Genomic DNA, 20,183 nt, shown 5'->3' with positions numbered 1-20,183 from the left:
GCTAACCAGATAGCGGAATTGATGTGAAATCAGTTTAGGCCCTAGATGGATATGCCAACACCTACTCAATTTCTCCCATAGGAACCTTCGAAGTTGGCATAACATTCGTCTGGTTCTTTATTAGGTTGGGGGCTAGATTTGGATTTCCTACTAGTAGGCCTATAAATTCAACAATGACTTGAGCCTTGATGAAAGTGCATGCTTCAAAGTTGTTGTTGAATTGAGAGAGGCAAACCGACCAGCCTATGATGCAGCCTGATACATCCGTGTGCTAGATTGCATTTCTAATGGGAAGTTAGTTTGGACCATTACAGTATGGGCCTGAAAGTATAGTCTTAGTCAGTTTGTTGTGTGTATGCTAACAAATAATGCTTTTTTCGATGGTGGATTATCTTAGTTTTGCACCTTTCAATATTCTACTGAGGCAGTATACTAGTATGTTTCTGTACCCAAACTATAGGTTATGACGGTAGCCATTATCTCTTCCCCGATGGTGAAATACAGATTGAGGCCCTCCTATGCTTTTTGGGCCGATAACAGGGCCAGCAAGGTGAGGCAAGTTTTGATAGCAAAAAAAAATCTTGATAATGAGTGTCCCATAGGAAAGTCTCATCCTTTTGGAGGAGACTGTAGAAGAGTAAGCATTATTGTGCGGTGCAAGAGATAAACCATCTTGGAGCAATGAGCTTCTTATTTAATCTTTAGACTTATTTCAGGTTTTGGGGTAGGACCATGTTGAGAACTCCGTTTACTTTGTCTGGACAAGGTTTGATGTCTTTTTTCTGACACTTCATATCCTAAAAAATTAATTGACTTGATGCCAAAAATTCATTTTTCTGGGTTCAGCTACAACTAATATGGTTCAAATACTTTGAATACGCCGGAGAGAACCATGGGGTCACACTCCATAATCCAGAATCACTAATTAATATTCCTTTGAGTCTGAGGATTACTTATACCTACCAATACCAATGTGATGAACAGGTGACATAGGATAAATCCATCCATCCTGTTATCTCAAGTCGGATCCCCAATCCTAATGAACTCCTTCACCGGATCCATGTAATTGTCCAGATATCTCCATATCTGAAGCTTGTGAGATCAGCTCCCTGTTCATAACAGAAGACACTATTACATGCAAGTCTCAACAACATTATGTCAATCCTTATTTAAACATATTACTTGACTTGGGGTAGTTTTAATTTTATCAGTTTATTATAAGGTTTGGTCTCACTTCAATGCTTGTATGAACACTTTATAATCACTTTAAATGAACTTTAGGATTTTCTTTTATATGACTTATTTAGTTCTTAAAAGTAATTGCCTTTATATAGTTGAAAACAAAACTATATCTTATTAAAACAAATGATATAAAAGAACAATTCATTTACAACTGGTTTATATCCTACAACAATTGACTATAGGACACTAAACCCCAACACACGGATGAGGTGAAAATGGACTTTATCGCCCAGAAAGCCACCAATTGTTATAGAGTGTGCCTTTCGGCTTAAATAATATGGGAGAAATATATTAGAGGCTCATGAAACCATCTTCAAAGGTCAGATCAGGAAGAATTTGGGGGGATATGTTGATGATAAGATCGTTAGGAGCAAAACTTGGAAGATCATCTTGAGGACATTCGATAAATGTTTGAGGTTTTGAAGGAGTTCAAGCTTTCAGGAAAAATACACATTTGGGGTCAACTTGCACTACACCAAAACCCCCTTCAGATGACGGTTAAAAATTATCGTCCCACGAGATAAATATCTATCACGGGGCTCGCTGCCGTTTGTTGCCCTTTCAGACGACGGTTAGGTTCTATCATGTGACGATACGACACATGACATTATCCTATCTGCGTACTGTCATATTAATCTTTGTTATGATGCAGTTTATTTATTATTACCCTCACCTTTAATGTCATCACATGACATACTAATAATTAAAACCGTCAAGTTTACGTGTGGGAAATTGACATATTGAATTTGCGATGACAGTTCGTATAATAATTTATGTCGTCATAGCTTGTTTTAGATGGCATAGGTCTTAATCAATCATGTCAAATGATTTATTTTCAGATGACAGATTCGTTTATTTTTAATGTCTTTTTATTCTTCTTTATATGACATTTTTTAAAATTAGAATGTCACTTTTTGCCTTCTTCTTTGTATGGATTTCTGGTTTTTACCTGAATAATTAACATAATCAAATATGAACATGAAATTCTGTATATCAATGGTTTTAATTTTATTGGATACCAATACTAGGGCTGGGCACAGTTCGGTCCAAGTCGGGAATTCATGAATCTCCAGTATTAGATTGAAATTTAGATATCAATAAAAGGAAATCTCTAGGATTGGATTGAAAGAATAAATCTCCAGAATTGAATTGTCCCAAAATTTCAATCCGGTCCAGTTCGGAGATTCGGAGATTCGGTTCCGGTCCAATCCAATATAATTTTTCGGTAATTCGGATAAATATCTAACAGTTTAAGTCCTGAAAAATAAATTAAAAATTTAATTTATAATATAATACAATATAGAATTTTATTATCTTACATAACTTGAAATAAATAATATTTTTTTAGGAAGTAAACATCATTCATTAAAAGTTAATGTAGACAACAAGGCTAAAAAACCCCACAAAATCAAAGTATTAAAAGTTACGGTAGACAACAGGCTAGAAAAATCGACAAAATCAAAGTTATAAAATAACAAATCGATAAAAACAAACAACCTTTAATTCAAAAAAGACAATACTTCATTAGCAAAATATGATCAGACCACAATCTCTCTAATCATCATCCCAATTTGTGATTGAATCTTCTTAACACAACAAATTCCTTGTTTTCCAAAGGAAAGGCAGTAAAAGCCAAACACCAACCTAAACATATAAAACTTCTAATATTTATTACTTAATTAAATGGTTAACAAGAAGTAGAATGGCTCCAGATGTTTAAGACAATTGATAATGTTTCATTTGGTTAAGTGTTCAATTCTCCATGTCTACATTTAGGTAAATATTTTTCATTTCTTTTTATAAACGAGGATTAATCGGATAATTTATATGACTATATAATAATGTTATACCTCATTAACCTTATTAATAAATTATACATTTATTTTATTGTAATTAGTTTACCAAACTTTACAAAATATATAACTATATATTATATAATATTTCTCTTTATATATATAATATATAGTATATATTTTATAATAATATCAAATAATATCATTTAAAATTAAATTAAAAAATATATGGAGTGAAAATAAAGTTAATATATGAAATATCAATTTATTATTGCTACATTTTCGGTTATTTCAGTCCGGTCCAATTCAATCCAATCCAATTCGGTTATCGGTCCGGTTCTGGATAATTTTCGGTCCAGTTCTTTGACAAAAAGTCAACGGTCCAATCCAGTTCGGTTCTCCAAAAAAAGTCAACAGTCCGGTCCAATTCCGGATTTTTTTTCTCGGATATTCGGTCCGGTCCAGTATCTCCAGGATCCGCGCCCAGCCCTAACCAATACTCATAATCTGTTTACATTTGTACACATACATTCCTGAATTAAAACTAAACAAATTAACCAATACATATATATCCAAATTCTGAAACAAAATCGATCAATTCATGCATCCATATCTTGGAGTCATTATTAGGCCTATAATCCCAAAGTCTTGAAATCTGCAAAACCCAATGCAGGTCATTAATACATAGCATCATTACACAGAACCCTAATCGCACTAATTAAAGACCTTTCCCCTTTCACGACCTTTCACTTAGCCACCACTATCATATCACTATAAATAACAAGCATCACAATCGTTCAGTGTCCATTCAATCCAGAAAACTTACATTATACAATGGATCACCTTGCGCTTGTTCAACAACAGATAATTGCTGAGATGGAGAAACTGTACATTGAGAGCCCAGGGTGGCTTCTGGCCATCGATGGTATGTCAATCCATATGTTGTTCTTCAACTCTTCCTGGTTTCTTCTGTTTACTTGTAATGATTCTTCTTATCTTCCACGATAACAAGTCCTCTGGATGATAACTTCTTCAAATGGTCGATCAGAATAAAAGGCCCACAGTACACCCCATATGAAAGGGGTGTATTTTGTTGAAACACCTTTCCACATGATTTTGATTTGACAAAATTATTTAAGTTAATCCATGATTACGAGACAATTAAATTTAAGTGCTTTGATTTAATTGTACTAATATGTTTGTTCAATGTTGAGTATAAATATAAATGGAAATGGAAATAAAAAGTAAGATAGGACAAAGACAGTATGAGAAAACAGCACAAGCTGAGTGAAGTGTAACTCAGCGTGATAGAAGAAAAGTCATCTTCAGAACAAAAGCTTGAAGATCAAGCTAATCAACAAAGCTGAGTGGAATGCAACTCAGTATCAAAAGTAGAGGAGTCTTCTTGAGAACTATGTCTTGCAGAACGAAGCTGACCATGGAAGCTGAATAAAAGAGAACATAGTATCTGACTTAGCAACAATCGAAGACAACGACTATCAAAGTCAAGCTGAGTGATTTTCAGGACAATGTGAATGATCCGTTTGCTAAAAGACAAGATCTGACAACTGTCTGCACCAATAATAGAAACCTTGGAATTACGCAAAAGCCAATTTCGAGATGCATGGGTCAACTGTTCTTTTGCTAAAAGACAAACTGGCACAAGAAGACGAAACCTGCGAGAAGAAGACAAACCTGACGCCTGCGGAATTCAGACGATAGGATTGGCCTGCAAATCTGAAGCTGACAAGAGCCTTGTCGCAAAAAGAAGCCGTTTGGATTCAACGGACAAATCCAGAATTCAAATGAACAAGTCTTCAGAATACAACTATAAAAGGACAAGTATACTTCTTGGATCCTTTGCTGATTGCCGAATTACAAAGAGAAAAATACAAATACAAAGAACTTCAAAACAAGAGAAAGATCTTACACCAAACTTCTATTTCTGTGTAAAAGCTAGAGTGATTTTTGTAATCATCTAAAGTGTTCTTTGTCTGAAAAAGAACAAATTCTGTATCAATTGTAAAATTGAGAGAGTGCGCTGAGTACTCGATTTTAGGTACTCAGTGGTAGAGAAATCTAGGTGTTCGGTTATAGCACTTAGTAGGAGTTGAGTAGACGAATAGAGGACGGTACTCTTGCATATTCAACTGCCTTGTAAACGGTTTGTGCTCTACCTTTAAAGAGCTCAGTATTGGATTTAAAAAGCCCGGAGGGATTCTGGGGACTAGACGTAGGTGGAGAGGCCGAACTAGGATAAGTCGTGCTGAGTAATCTCTAACTCTCTTTTAATATATATCTGTATATGTTGCTTGCTATATTTACTCAGTATATAAATTGTTTGAACTGACACTGAGTAAATCAGAGTGCTGAGTTAGAAGCTGACCACAAAAGTGTCATTTCCCAACTCATAGGTAAAACAGTTCTAGTCAGTACCTGACTAAAGCCGTCTTACGCCTCACTCGGCCGCGTTGACCAAAGCTGAGTTGTGAAACTCAAAGAATTCAAGTAAGTCAGTGTAATTAAAACAAAAAAAGTTATATTAGTTCCTAACCCCCCCCCCCCCCCCCTTGGAACTAATCACACGAGACCAACATATTTGAAATCAGAATCAGCTACCCTCCGGATTTCCCAAACAGACCTCCAACAGTAATACTAACTTATGTCCTTAAGATATATGAACCTACATGACATTGTATACACATACACTAATCAATGTCTCTTCTTATTCTCAGTTTCGCTTCTAGAATAAGATTTATCATTTTAACGTGGCTCCTCAAGGGATGATTCATCTTCCCCGTCTCCTTACTCGCCCTCCATTTCCCACTGCTATGCCACCATTTATCTATTTTATTTGATAAACACTTAATCATGTTTGTGATCTAATTATTCTATGTAGCTACTGTGACACATATATGATCTACTACTACAACCCCACATTGAGGCGCCATTTCCTGGACAAGAAGCAGTTGTTGAGCAATACCTCAGCAACAGGGAAATGTATGATATGCTCGCCTAGAGATGGACTGAGGAGTATGCAAGGTGGATATGATGGTGTCCAAATCTCCTAAACTATCTTCACTGAGTGAAAGGAGAATCGAAAGGCAATGTGAGCTCCAAATGTGGTTCTCATTCGAATTCCAAATTTCCTTTCTCTTAGTCAAGATAGTAAAGGAGCTTTGTAACTTCAATTACAACCGAAAGGCAACACTCATTCCCCCTTTTTGTAATATAACGTAGAGCTTGCTATTCAGTTCGTATGTCTATGTATATTCAAGTCATATCAAAAGACATCTTATCGTTTGCAAGGCATATCAGAACATGCAAGTAGCCTAAATTGACCCTTTTACAATGTTCCTCTCACTTAGATTGTACTCATTGAACAGTGAACTTAGTAATAAGGTTTATGATGTTGTCACCACAAGGGACTCTCTTTGTGCTGAATGCATCATAAACCTATCACCATGCTGAATGCTTTTTTTGTACGTTAACAAGCCAAGTGAAAAGGAGCATTATAAGAGTAATCCCATATCACAATGAACATTCATATTGTTAGACTATGCCTAATAAGCTACATGCCCAATGAACATTCATACACATACTCAATCAGTCTAGCTTCCTAAACAGAACATAAAACAAGCCAACATGTGCTTCATACACATACATATACACATACATATACTCAATCATTCTAGCAATATAGCTCGTAGGTATAAGAGTATTCCCATGAGTTCTAGCTTCCTAAACAGTTCTATAGCAATGCACATACCAATCATTTCATAGCAATATAACTCACATACCAGTCACTCCATGCATGGTTAAGGTATTCAAGCAAGCAGTTAATAGTAATGCACATACATAATCCTTTACAATATACTTGCCACTTAGATTCTACTCGTTGAAAAGTGAGCACGGTGATGAAGTTTGCGATGCTCCAACCATAAGTTTAATAACTTATGCTGATAGCATCGAAAACTCATCACCATTCTGAATGGTTTCAATCTAACAAGCCAAGTGGAAGGTATACTGTAAACCTATCTCAACAGCATAACTCATGTTCAAATAAAAAGGAATCTGGTGAGTTCATAACATTTTCAGCTTTAGACTATGCCTAATCAGCTAGATGCCCAATGAACATTCATACACAAATAATGAACATTCATACACAAACTCAATCAGTTCTAGCTTCCTAAATAGAACATAAAACAAGCCAACATGCTTCATACACATCCACAATCAGTTCTAGCAGTATAACTATAGGAGTATTGTCAATCACAATGAACATTCAAAGCTTAAGAGTATGCCTAATCAGCCACATGCTCAATGACCATTCATACACAAACTCAATCAGTTCTAGCTTCCTAAACAGAACATAAAACAAGCCAACATGCTTCATACACATACACAATCAGTTCTAGAAGTATAACTATAGGAGTATTGTCAATCACAATGAACATTCAAAGCTTAAGAGTATGCCTAATCAGCCACATGCTCAATGATCATTCATACACAAACTCAATGAGTTCTAGCTTCCTAAACAGTTCATACCAATCATTTCATAGCAATATAACTCACATTCATACCAATCACTTCATTCATGGTTAAGGTATTCAAGCAAGCAGTTAATAGCAATGCACATACATAACCCTTTATAATATACTTGCCACTTGGATTGTACTCGTTGAAAAGTGAGCACGGTGATGAAGTTTGCGATGCTCTAACCACAAGTGCATAACTTATGTTGATAGCATCGAAAACTCATCACCATTCTTGATGGTTTCAATCAGATAACATGCCAAGTGGAAGATATATAGTAAACCTATTTCAGCATCACCCACAACATCATACATATACTCAATGAGTTCTAGTTTTCTAAACAGTGTTGGGGTTTAGTGTCCTATAGACAATTGTTCTAGGATATGAACTAAATATAAATGAAGTGTTCTTTATGTCATTTGTTTTAATAAGATATGGTTTCATAACTATATAAAGGCAACCTCTTTTAAAGAACTAAATAAGTCTAATAAAAGGAAATCCCTAAGTTTGTTTAAAGTGATTATAAAGTGTTCATACAAGCATGAAGTGAGACGAAACTTTATAATAAACTAATAAACTTAAAACCACCACAAGTCAAGTAATATGTTTAGGATTGACATATCACTGTTGAGACTTGCATGTAACAATATCTTCTGTCAAGACAGAGAGCTGATCTCACAAGCTTCAGATATACAGATAATCTGGACAGTTGCATCGATCCAATAAAAGGGAGTTCATTAGGATTGGGGACCCGACTTGAGATAACGGGATGGGTAGATTCATCATTGTCACCTATTCATTTCATTGGTATTAATAGGTATAAGTAATCCTAAGACTCAAAGGAATGTTAATTAGTGATTCTAGATTACGGAATGTGATGCTTTGATCTTGTTGTAACATGATCCATAACAGAGATGACTCTGGGGTGTGAACGGCAGACGTTGGGTGTCACAGGAAGTAATTGCAGGATAGTTATACATTGGATTGAGCATTTGTCACTCCCGATAAATGGGAGATACGTCCAAGGATTGCTTGTGGAAGATTTGACTCTAAATCCTTGCAAGGTGATAGCTTAAGACTTGAAATACAGATTTCACTTAACCTATCTAATTGGAGTTGACTCAGCCTGTACAAGTAAAACGAACGTCTCGCTATATGTGACTTGACATTATCCATAGTCATAAGATTCAGTTCAAGGATGTAGTTGATAAAGGATCGAATTATACTGTAACTAATACGGAAAGGTCAACGATAGAATCAACCTGTCTTCTTATAGCTCTGGGGGAATGTTTCAGATTTGCTAATCACATTTCGCGCACTCATTCCGTTATGCAAAGATTAAATATAATTCTGAGAAAATTAATTTAATAGTTGCATACGGCTAGAAGCAATAAGAACCTAATGGGTCACACATAAGACTTGGAGCCCAAAAGAGAAACAGATGTTAATTAATTGATGGAGGCCCAACTGAGTCCACTAAGGCCCAGTAAATGAGGGGGGGGGGGGCGATTTTATGTAGTAAAATACATAAATAATTAATTTGATTTTTAAACAATTCTAACTAGATTATAATTGTGAATTAAATTAATTAAAGGATAAACAAGTTAGGAAGTTTAATGAGATTAAATTGCTCCTATTATTATCCTATAAGGTTATTATTATTATCTTTATATTTAAGATATAATTGTAAATAATAAATAAGAATTATATTCCGAATTAAATTCTTATTCAGTAACCTAATTCTATCTAACTAGGGTTTAGATACAAGAGAGTATTTATAACCCCCCTATTGGTAAATTTCGACCAACACAGACAATCCCGGGAGAGAGAATTTCGACACCCCTTATTGAGGACGAAATAATCCACCGCTTCCTACCGATTCAATTGATTTCATCTTTTTCTCTTTTTCCTTGATCTTGTGTTGATTAATTAGAGACAATCTACTTTGGTTGTTTTACACGGTTGAGTTCTAACTTGATTTTGAATTGTGTTTTGTTTTGTGCTCGGGAACTTGGAGTAAGAGTTGTGGGCACTACGATTGCAACGGTAGATAGAACTCCAAAAGGTATTTCCTTCTATCCCTCTTTATATGAAATAACGATTAACGGATCTTGGGTTAATGGAAATAGGTTAAAATTTTTATATTTCCGTTGTCAAACGTTAGCCTATTTTCCTTCAAACAGAACATCAAACATAAACATGCTTCATACACATACTCAATCAGTTCTAGCTTCCTAAACAGAACATCAAGCATAAACAAGCCAACGTGCTTCATACACATACATATACTCAATCAGATAACAAGCCAAGTGGAAGATATATTGTAAAACTATCTCAACAGCACCACCCACAACAACATTATACATGCAACCAATCAGTTCAAACCAACATAACAATAATATATACTCAATAAGTTAAAGAAATCTTCCCATATGCTAAACGCAATAGATGATTGACAATCTCTTCAGTCAGCCTTTCCCATGTAGCATTCTTACTATCCCTGCAAATATTATGTTCAAATAAAAAGGAATCAGAACATCTTCAGCATTAGGCACTGTATTGCCCTATGTTAAAAAAGATAAAGGCCCAAGCTTTTCAGAAGTGAATCTAACAATGAATACAATAAAATCAGTGTATCTAAGCGAGAGATCTAACCCTTTCAACGATAGGTCTGAAAATCGATAGATCCTTATTCCAGCTGCTGAAATCGATATACACAAAAATAAATCGAATGAGGAAAAGATAGAGTAAGGAACAATGAAAATCAATAGATCCTTACTAGTACCGTGTTTGGAGCTCACTGATTGCATGTAGGAATCAACCATGGAGATAGAGAGGGATGAGATGGGTGAAGATTGCGTAACCTAAAATGGGGTTTTGGATGAGAGAAATGGTTTACGTATGAGTTGAAATTTCAGTCAAACGATCGAGCGTCTAAATTTGGTATATGGCCGCGCAAGTGAAATTTCATTTGCCGTTTTTTTTTGTTTTCCTCATACAATGACAGTCATTTATTGCAGGTGTCATCTGATGAGCAAGTGAAATTTAACAAAAACGTGTGTTTTCTTTCGATGACATGATTATGTCATCGGAACGCCACATGTGAATCGAGCGCGTTTTAATTACGCTTTCAAATGACAAAAATTTAAAATACTGTCACGAAAAATATTGAGACGACACGAAAACAAATGTTTGTCATGTATCTTGTGTCATGTGAAAGGGAAAATGACATAGTGTTGACAAAGCTAATTAGATTTATGATCTCCAAATAAGGATTGAGGCGAATCTAGAAAAGATTCGGACAGTGTTGGACATGACAGCTCCAAAGAGTCTCAACAAAGTATAGACACTCAATGAATGAATCAGAGAGATTTGTATGTTGCTCGACTAGGATGTGTTTTGCCTTCTACAATGCTATAAAAAACAATAGAGAGTTCAAGTTGACAACATTCTTATTTCACTCTGTCTAAGCAATTGGCCAAAAAAAGGAGAAACATTATGCTTTTTACTGGACCGTTACTAGTAACAAGGCATTAAGTTTGGTATTTTTAAGGGAGGTGGAATGCACAATACATGTCTTTTAAGGTTAATGTACAAGAATTACGAAAAATAATTAATTTTAATTAAAAAACTTTGTTACTTTTGTATTAATTGCATCCACTAATTATTTTGTATCTATTCCCTAAATAAAAAGACAACTTAAATGGGGTATATTTGGTAAAAATTAATTAATGTGTATGGATTAAATTAAAATGATATGTATTATGGAATAAAAATATCTCTAAAAAGATATGCATTGTAAAGCGTATGAAGTATATAAAAATATTCACATGGATCTTAATGACCAAATGAATTTGGTTATTCACCGTTACATCTAGGCTTAACCTTTAAGATGTTTTGAATCTCCACTCTACGATTCTAATAAATTTAAATCTAACGGTGAATAATAAAATACTACATAATCATTAATCATTAAGGTGCATGTGATCATAACCGGTGTTTAATTTTTTATAGCTACTTAGCAAAGATGAAGGTAAAATTGAGTTTATATATATATAAAAGATGATGGTTGATGCACTTCGAAATGAGTGTAGTAGCAAGGAAAATTATTGATGGCAGATAAATATATACTAGTAATAATTAATGTTTCTCGAATATGTAAAAGTTGGAGAAATTCATGAAAATAAGAAAGCAAAAGAAAGAGCAAGTGGAGATTTGAAGTAAATAAAAGAAGCTGCTTTAGCTTTCTATAACATTCTCTGGAAATGCTTAATCCCACATCTGATTTTTTCACTGAAATTCATGTGGACCATATTCTAATTCACTACTCACGTAACCTTTTATTTCTTTATTTATTATCATTATGTATGCCAAAAATTTATCAACTCTTATTTTGTTTTATTTTTAAGAGGATGAATTGTAACCTAAACCTGCTGGTACTATTTTAACTCTTTATATTTTTTTTTGAAACATTTTAACTCTTTATATACACTTAACTAACTCTATATATGTATTTATATATAAATTAGATACTTAATAGAATCTCATAAGTAAATGAATGTAATATTTTTATTTGAAAAAAAAGTAATTATGTTTATGCTATTAGTGAAATAAAGAATCATTATTCATGTAACATAATATGTTGAATTATTAAGTTTTATTGACGTAATATATTTAATTTCATGACGTTTCAAATAATACGTGTCAAATTCATCTATAAAAGTGTAAATTGCATATTTTTTTAATAAAAAACCACAATTCATCTACTTATAAATAAGTGAAACTGCACATTTTTTTTTTATAAAGTTGCTAAATATATATGGGATAAAAATAGATATAGTATCAAATTGTCTAGGTTATTGGTTACTTAATTAGGTTAGATTTATTGTTATACATTAAAATTTTGAGAAATTAAAGAAGTGAATATAAATATATTTATGGTTTTAAAGTTGTAAAAGAGTTAGGGATAAGGAAGATAGATCATGTCATGAAGAGATAAAATTGTCAAATAATGACTTTAGATGTCACATGGTTTTAGAGTTTTTTATTCATAAAATTCTAGCCCCCCTTCCATTCTCTTTTTCATGGGTACCTCACACCTTGCTGCCTTTTAGTACTCGAATTAATTCTTTCACCCATATCATATATTTCATCACTTAACTTTATAGTATTTCTAATATCACTTGGATATATGCATACATGATTAACCTATACTTTCCCAAATTCAACAAAAAGTGGCAAATCAAATTATATATTGTTGAATTAAAAACAATGATTTATCTCAAAGCGGACATGACCCCATAAATTTTAGTATTTGTATTTAGTTTAGTCGGTAATATAACTTTTTATATGATACGAAATTTCTACACAAAATTTTAGGTTGAGTTATAGTTGATATGTTAACTCCAAAATAACATAAATATTTAAAATTATTATCATATTTCTCCTTTTGTTAATTTTTTACTATCATATTCTCTCATATTTTTACATGTCATCTTAAATATAAAGATAATAAAACTATAATTATTAACTGCAAATACGACTCGAACCTTATATATTATCCTTAATAGAGATAGTAAAATTTTATACGATTTGTAAACACATTACACGAGCCCAAAAGAGTATCACCGAACTTTTTAAAATTTTTCCATACTTTATTTTTAATGTAGTTACATGATAAAACTATATAATTTGAAAACACGATATAAATTTGATATTAATTCGATTAGGTTAACATGTTTTGGCACGATTTTTTGTTAGATTGGTGATACTAATCCCATAATTATACTACTTTACCAACATATTTAATTTTTACAATTTTGAAACAAATTAAGTGTTCTTTTAGCTTTTTTACACTAAACATTAGAATAAAATTGTTTGGAAAAATAATTAATTTATCTACGTATATGAATATAATTTTGATGTTTATGGGTATGGGTATATATTTAGCAGAATAATAAATCCTGAAGTGAATTAGGAAAAAATGAGTATTCAGATTAGAAGTTACCAAAATTGGCAAAATAAAAAACAAAGGAAGAAAGAAATTAAGAGATCTAAGAAAATAAAGGAAAGTTAGGCAATAATTAGGCCTGGAAAATTAGAAGAATTAAGGAAATTAACTAACGAATTATGGTTGCTAACTCCTGGAGAAGACGACCCAACCTGAACCTGAACCTGCTGTTTTGCCCTACCAATATTACTATATCAGCTGCCTGAAATCGGGTCCCACGTGTTGATGAATCAAGTAATCATCACCGTTGGTTACATCAAACACCATATTCTGATGGTGATGGATATATTGCTGCTGGTGTGTCCTTACCATTTCTTTCTGCCGCCGGAGTTCCATAACTTTCCGGTGCGAATTTGAGTGCTTCGTCAGCACAAACGTCGGACTTGCTGCCGGACGATATTCCGGCACCAGCCTGCCTGACTTGTATCTCACACCGCAAGCGTTACACAGTGTCTTTGGACCCATCGGTCCGGTTCGCCATTGCGGCGTTTTGTCGGTGGCGCAATGCAGGCATTTCCGACCTTCACCATTCCCTGACCTCCCCTCATTTCCTTCTCTTCTCTTCGGTCCAGCAACTTTTACTGTCTTTTTCCCCGTAATTGGATGCTGAGGCGGGGCGGGGACAATTTCCTGGTCCGATGATGAGGTAGAGGGGGAGAGGAGGAGGAGACGGGAGGCCCAATTGCAAGGGGCAGCCCGGGAGCGTTTGCTCCTGGCCTTAGCGGGTACGGACATATCGGGGTGGAAAATGGGGTTGTTATTCTTATTGTTGTGAATAGTGTTATCGTTGCAGTCGGGTTGGGTCTGAGAAGAATCATCGGGTCGGGCTTTGATTCCAGATATGAGGTGCAGCTTTTGTAAATCATCGCTAGAGAAGGATTCCTCAACGAAATTGGATAGCCATTCGAGCTCAGCTAAATCATCGTACTGTGTTATAGATAAAATGGGAAATGAAAAACCATAGATATATAAATTATAATGAAAGTTAGAATATGGAAGGAATACGTACCGGGACGCAAAGGTCGCCGGAGAAATGGATATCGGCATTAAAGGTAGGTTCACATCCGGAGAAGGAAGAAGAATTGCAGCTATCAAGAGCAGTAGTAGCGGTGGAGGAATCAGTAGTGAGGGAATCAAAAGCGACGTCGTTAATAAGAGCATCATCGTCGTTGTCGTTAGAGAAATCCAAGAGGTCCTCAACGATGAAATGATCGGTGCTAGGCTTAGAATCTTGAGAAAGTGGCTTATCGTTGGAGAATTGGGAACAAAACGTTGCGGATTGATTGTAGAATTCGGGTGCTTCCATTGTTTTTGTTTTTGTTAAGGAAAATAAATTTTTAAGATGGAGAGGAGAGTGTCTAGTGTAAAGAGTGAGAGAGAAGTTTGTATGATAGAGAAAGAGCGTTTGAATGGGACAGGCGGACACCTAAAATGAAGGCAAATTAAAAGATACTTCTTTTTTTATAACTTCATTTTTCAATTACTTCTATACCCTTTTTTGCTTTTCCATACTTACCACTATTGTCCTTTCTCAATTTTCATTTTCTGATTGTGACCCAAATCATTGCCTCACTCTGCAGCTCAAATAATACATGGATCATTTTGTACTGATTTAGTAAATAGACATATACAATTGTTGTTGTTATTATTACTTTTTAGTGTGTAATGCTACTTGAAGTTTGATGTATAGTATAGTTTTGAAATGGAAGTGGCTAATGAATTAAGGGGAAAGCAGGTGCGAGCGAGTGATGATGAACAACACTTATTATTATTAATCATTACTATGTTGCTTAGAGCAGCAGTTAGTAATTAAAGGGTTAAAAATGTAAATTAGAGAAAGAGGATTAGTGGCTAAATAGGTAATTACCAATATTTATTCCTGGAAGCATAGAGAAAATAAAGAATTGTTTGAAGTGGTCTTTTTGCTGATGTGGAATACTATACATAGAATAAAGAAGTTGTTTGAACAAGTCTTTTTTCCTGATGTGAAGCATACTAATTTTTTCTTTTTTTCTTTTCTCCAAATCTATCTATTATAATAAAACTTAATATAACCTAAACTTTTGCTCTATTTTTCACTTATTATCTGTTATCTACTTTTCATTTGATACATACTCTTCCCCTTCCCCTTCATTAGTTGATCAACTTTTGGTATTTCTGCTGATACATGTAAGTTGATTTCTTTCTCTTCATAGTTATTAATTTCACTCTTGGACAACAAAATTCTTACTGTTCTTCTAATCGTGTCTTTGACGTTAGATCATTTTTACAGAAAATACTTTCTACCATTTTTCGATGATAGAGAACGAAACATCAGCACGTTCGAATGAGACAAGCGAAAACCTAAAATGAAGGCTAATTAAAAAATACTTCTTTTTATAATTTCATTTTTAATTTCAATATTTAAATTACTTCTCTGCCTTTCTTACTTTCCATACCAGGATTGTCATTTCTTAACCTGAAATTGGGTCAAACTAATACATCACTAGCTATTTGAACTCGTCCAAAATAGTAGATTGGTTTCCTGAATTCTACAAGTGTCTCACCAGCTCTCTAAACTTGATTATTTCGTATCACCAACTCCCTAAACTTGTCCTTAAAAATATATTAGCTCCATGAACTTTGTAAGTGTCTCACCAACTCCTCAAACTTGCTTATTTTCTAACAACTAAATACAAAACCCATAATACTAACTCTCAATCTTCATCCATTCAATCTCTTAAACCTGCAACACTAACTCTTATAATAGGTTGAAAGGTATGAGAAGCAAAAAAAAAAAAATTACCTCTCGAATAGATGAAGACGTATTTTTAGAATTTAGGTTTAATAAGTTTTTGTATTTAGTTGTTATAGAATAATCAAGTTTAGGTAGTTAGTGAGACACTTGCAAAGTTCAGAGAGCTAATCTATTTTTATGGACAAGTTTAAAGAGCTAGTGATAGACATAAGCAAGTTCAGGAAGTCGATAAGACACTTACAAAGTTTAAAAAGTCAATCTACTATTTTGAATAAGTTCAGAGAGCGGTAATATATTAGCCCTATACTAATATGATTCTCAATTTTCATTTTGTGATTCCGACCCAATAATGATTGCCTCAGTCTGCAACTCTACTTGGTTACCTAATTACTAAAAAAAAAAATATTTACCTCACAATTTTTTTTGAAGTATATACTAATACTAGCTGTACACCCGTGCAATGCACGGATTTGAAAAATAAACAAACGTATATATTCATTTAGCATTCTATTTTTTTTATATACATTCTACTTTTTTAAAATATTTATTATTAATGTATGTGTACTCTATATTTAATTTTTTTTAATATACTCTATATTTAATTTATTAAAATAATATAATATTAAATTTTAAATAATAGTAAAATACTATTTAAAAAGTATAATTAAATATATAGATAAATATATGAATGACTCCACTTAATATTAAAAAAAAATATATATATTTTACCAAAATATATATATATATATATATATATATATATATATATATATATATAAACTATGATATAGGAACGACTCACTTATCTATAATTTGATAAGAAAATAAAAGCTAAAAATATCAAACTTAAAATTTCTCAAAAAATTAAATAGCAAACTATTAATTTATTAATTGATATGTAACTGATTAGTTAAAATAAATAGTAATATTTTGAAGTCATCAATTAGAGGATTTGGGTTTATCTCTTGATTTTTATATATATATATATATATTAGTTAATATTGAAGCTTCACAATTAATTTAATTTTGTCTTCGGTTTGCAAATTTATACCCTTTGGGGTTAGGTTATGCTTACTTTATTTTTATAAAGTAAGTCTTACTTTATTTTTAACACCATTGGATAAACTTACTTTGTTAAAATCCACCATCATCCAATGGTGAAAAAAACAAAGTAATTACTTTGTCAAAAACAAAGTAATCATTGTATTCAATTAATAAACAAATTAGTTATAAACAAATTCATACTAAGTTAAGATATGCCAAAAAAAAAACTTATAAATAAATAAATAAACGAATATAAATAACTTAAACCTCTTAATAATACTATTACAAAAAGTGTAAATATATATATATACACACACAAGGATGTACAAAGAGTTTGAAAATACTTTGTCAATTTTGCATTTTTTATCTAATTACTCAAAACCCAAAGGGTCATTACTCTTAAGTGCTGATTATAACCATAATCCCAGAACATTACCAGCAATATCTCCAATTCAATTAAATTAGCAACTTGAGTGAACCCACTCTTCATTAGTCTTTGAAAAAATGGAAAATTTGATTAGGTGATATTTAAAGACCATACTAAAGAAATAGACTGAAGGAGTTCAAGCACAGTTAAAATAAAACTATTTTCTAACGTTAAATAGCTAAAAAGTTTGATATGGGTTTACCATTACTAAATTAATAATTCATTTATGAAATAAAACATAAATATTGATCTGTAGAAGCATAGAGGTTTGTTACTAACGTATTATATTTCTAGGATTAGTATTGTACAAAGTATATTTATAATTACATTTGTTCATTCGACAGAGGAAAATTATATTTAATGTAAAAATTATGCTGCAAGAATGACATTGCAAATAATGAAAATAATGGAACATTTTGAAACACAATAAAAGTACATCAAAATGCATAGAAATCATATGTTAAACATGAAGAGAAATTACCATGAACCCACTATAAAATAAGACTTAAAATAAATAACTCTATTAATGTCTTTGAAATAAACTCTTGGATTTGTTTTAAATCTTTCCTCCCAGCTCATGAAACCCTATTTATCTCCATCTCTTAAACTTTATCTGCAAAAACAAAATTAGAAAATTAGATTAGTTATCAATTTTGTTAAAATAATAAAAAAAAAAACAAATTATAAAGTGCAGTTGTAAAAATTAGAACCAAAGCAATCTGTACTTAATATAAATTCTAACTTCACCATTCATGTAAAGCATTAAAGTGAATAATCTATCAGAATTAACAATCCCTATCAATTTAATAAATAGGAAAACAGTATATACCACATAATTGGTAGAATCCAACTCTAATTCCAACTTAAGAATTTCTTAACCACCCCCTATCTTCTCTGAAGACAGACAAACAAACAGATAAATAACGTGCACATGCCTTTGAAATTTGTAGTAACAGAACTTGGATTCAACAGTTTTGGACTTCTAAGTGGATATGCGTAGGGCAGATGAGAGTGGGGCGAAGATAAAGAGTAAGAAGGATTTGTTGAAGAGACTTCTTGATGACTTTGTGTGATTGAATGATAAATAAATTGAAATAATAAATTTGAAATTAAATTGAGAAATTATATTTAGATAATAAAAAAAAAGGATAGGGTGCAAAAATACTCCTAACATTGATAGCCAAGAGCAATAATATCCTCAACGTTAGAAATTGTACAATTAAAGGTCCAAGGTTGATAACTTAGTCCAGTTTTAAATCTTCTTTACACATTCAAAATTTCAGTAAATTGACTCCCACCTAATAAAATCGCATTTGACTAAAATTAACTCTAAGACATTTATACCCATATCTTCATCTCCTCCCACCTAAGTGTGTAAAACACTTTTTCCAAATTCAATACTCTCCATCCCATAACATGTAATCAAGCTATTTTTAAAAGTAACATTCCTCAGCACCATTTTTGCACAATTCACAAACCCACATTTGGAATATATGTCAAGAAGAGAAACCATTAATGGAAATTAAGATTTTCAACATCAAAGCGTGAATTTGAGCAAAACCTCGTAACGATTGAATTCAAGGAGCATTGGTCAAGCGCAGGCATATAGAACCAAACACGCTCTACCTCATCAGGAAATCCCCACTTCATTAATATGGTAACCATGGAGTTCTAAGGTTCCTATTAGACATTTCTGGATCAACTTCCACCCGTCATATATAAAGAATCCCACTTTCCAAAAACTAAGAACACCAAAATCTACAATTTCAACTCAACTTTTCTATTATTGTTATTATTATTAATTATTATTTCACTTCGATTCCTTTCTTAGGCTTCCAGATTAAGAGATTGAAAAATGGTTTTGGAAGGGTTTTTAGGTTTTCCACAGAGATGAAGAATATGAGGATATAAATGATATTTATTAATTTTAGAAGGATGCAATTTTATTAGCTGACAGCAAAGAGACGGAAAGTTCAAATTGAGTAAAGAAGATCTGTTAAGAAGGTTAAAATTGGACTAAGTTATTAATCTTGGACCTTTAATTGTACAATTTCTAACGTTAAGGGTATTATTGCTCTTGGCTATCAATGTTAGGGGCATTTTTGCACCTTATCCCTAAAAAAACAGAGTAATCCCTTGAACCAAGACAAAGCCTCAAACTATACATGAGTTTTGGATACTGCAATGGTTTTTTTCTTCTGAAGAAGTATGTCATAATGAAATTCATATAAAGGTTTTGCATCCCTATTAATCAGTTTTGTAAAAGCAAATCTGAGGAAAATTCACCAGATATTCTTCTATACTATACTGCAATACATGTAGTCAAAATACAAATCAGAACTAAAAAAAAGTGAGAAAAAATAAACAATTAAACAAACTTTATCAATTAAATGA

At 32.7% G+C, this 20,183-nt stretch overlaps 1 protein-coding gene across 1 annotated transcript; it reads right to left on the bottom strand.

Annotated features, from left to right (window-relative positions):
* Positions 1–13,544: 13,544 nt before the first annotated feature.
* On the bottom strand, positions 13,545–14,995 carry LOC136203180 (GATA transcription factor 12). The gene is made up of 2 exons (XM_065994266.1): positions 14,591–14,995; positions 13,545–14,508 (listed from the first exon to the last, which is right to left on the bottom strand). Exons 1-2 carry the CDS (start codon positions 14,885–14,887, stop codon positions 13,771–13,773), a joined length of 1,035 nt encoding a protein of 344 aa, XP_065850338.1. The 5' UTR covers positions 14,888–14,995; the 3' UTR covers positions 13,545–13,770.
* Positions 14,996–20,183: the final 5,188 nt, after the last annotated feature.

Source organism: Euphorbia lathyris, chromosome 8 (genome assembly GCF_963576675.1).
Source record: "Euphorbia lathyris chromosome 8, ddEupLath1.1, whole genome shotgun sequence".
NCBI lineage: Eukaryota > Viridiplantae > Streptophyta > Magnoliopsida > Malpighiales > Euphorbiaceae > Euphorbia > Euphorbia lathyris.
This window is presented reverse-complemented; position numbering and strand designations above follow the sequence as displayed.

What these genes read in the sequence shown, in the direction of transcription:
- LOC136203180 (XM_065994266.1), bottom strand. Translation starts at nt 14,887, where the DNA reads ATGGAAGCACCCGAATTCTACAATCAATCCGCAACGTTTTGTTCCCAA. An exon ending in CCGGCGACCTTTGCGTCCCG is followed by an intron (nt 14,509 to 14,590) that starts GTACGTATTCCT and finishes TCTATAACACAG; the next exon opens with TACGATGATTTAGCTGAGCT.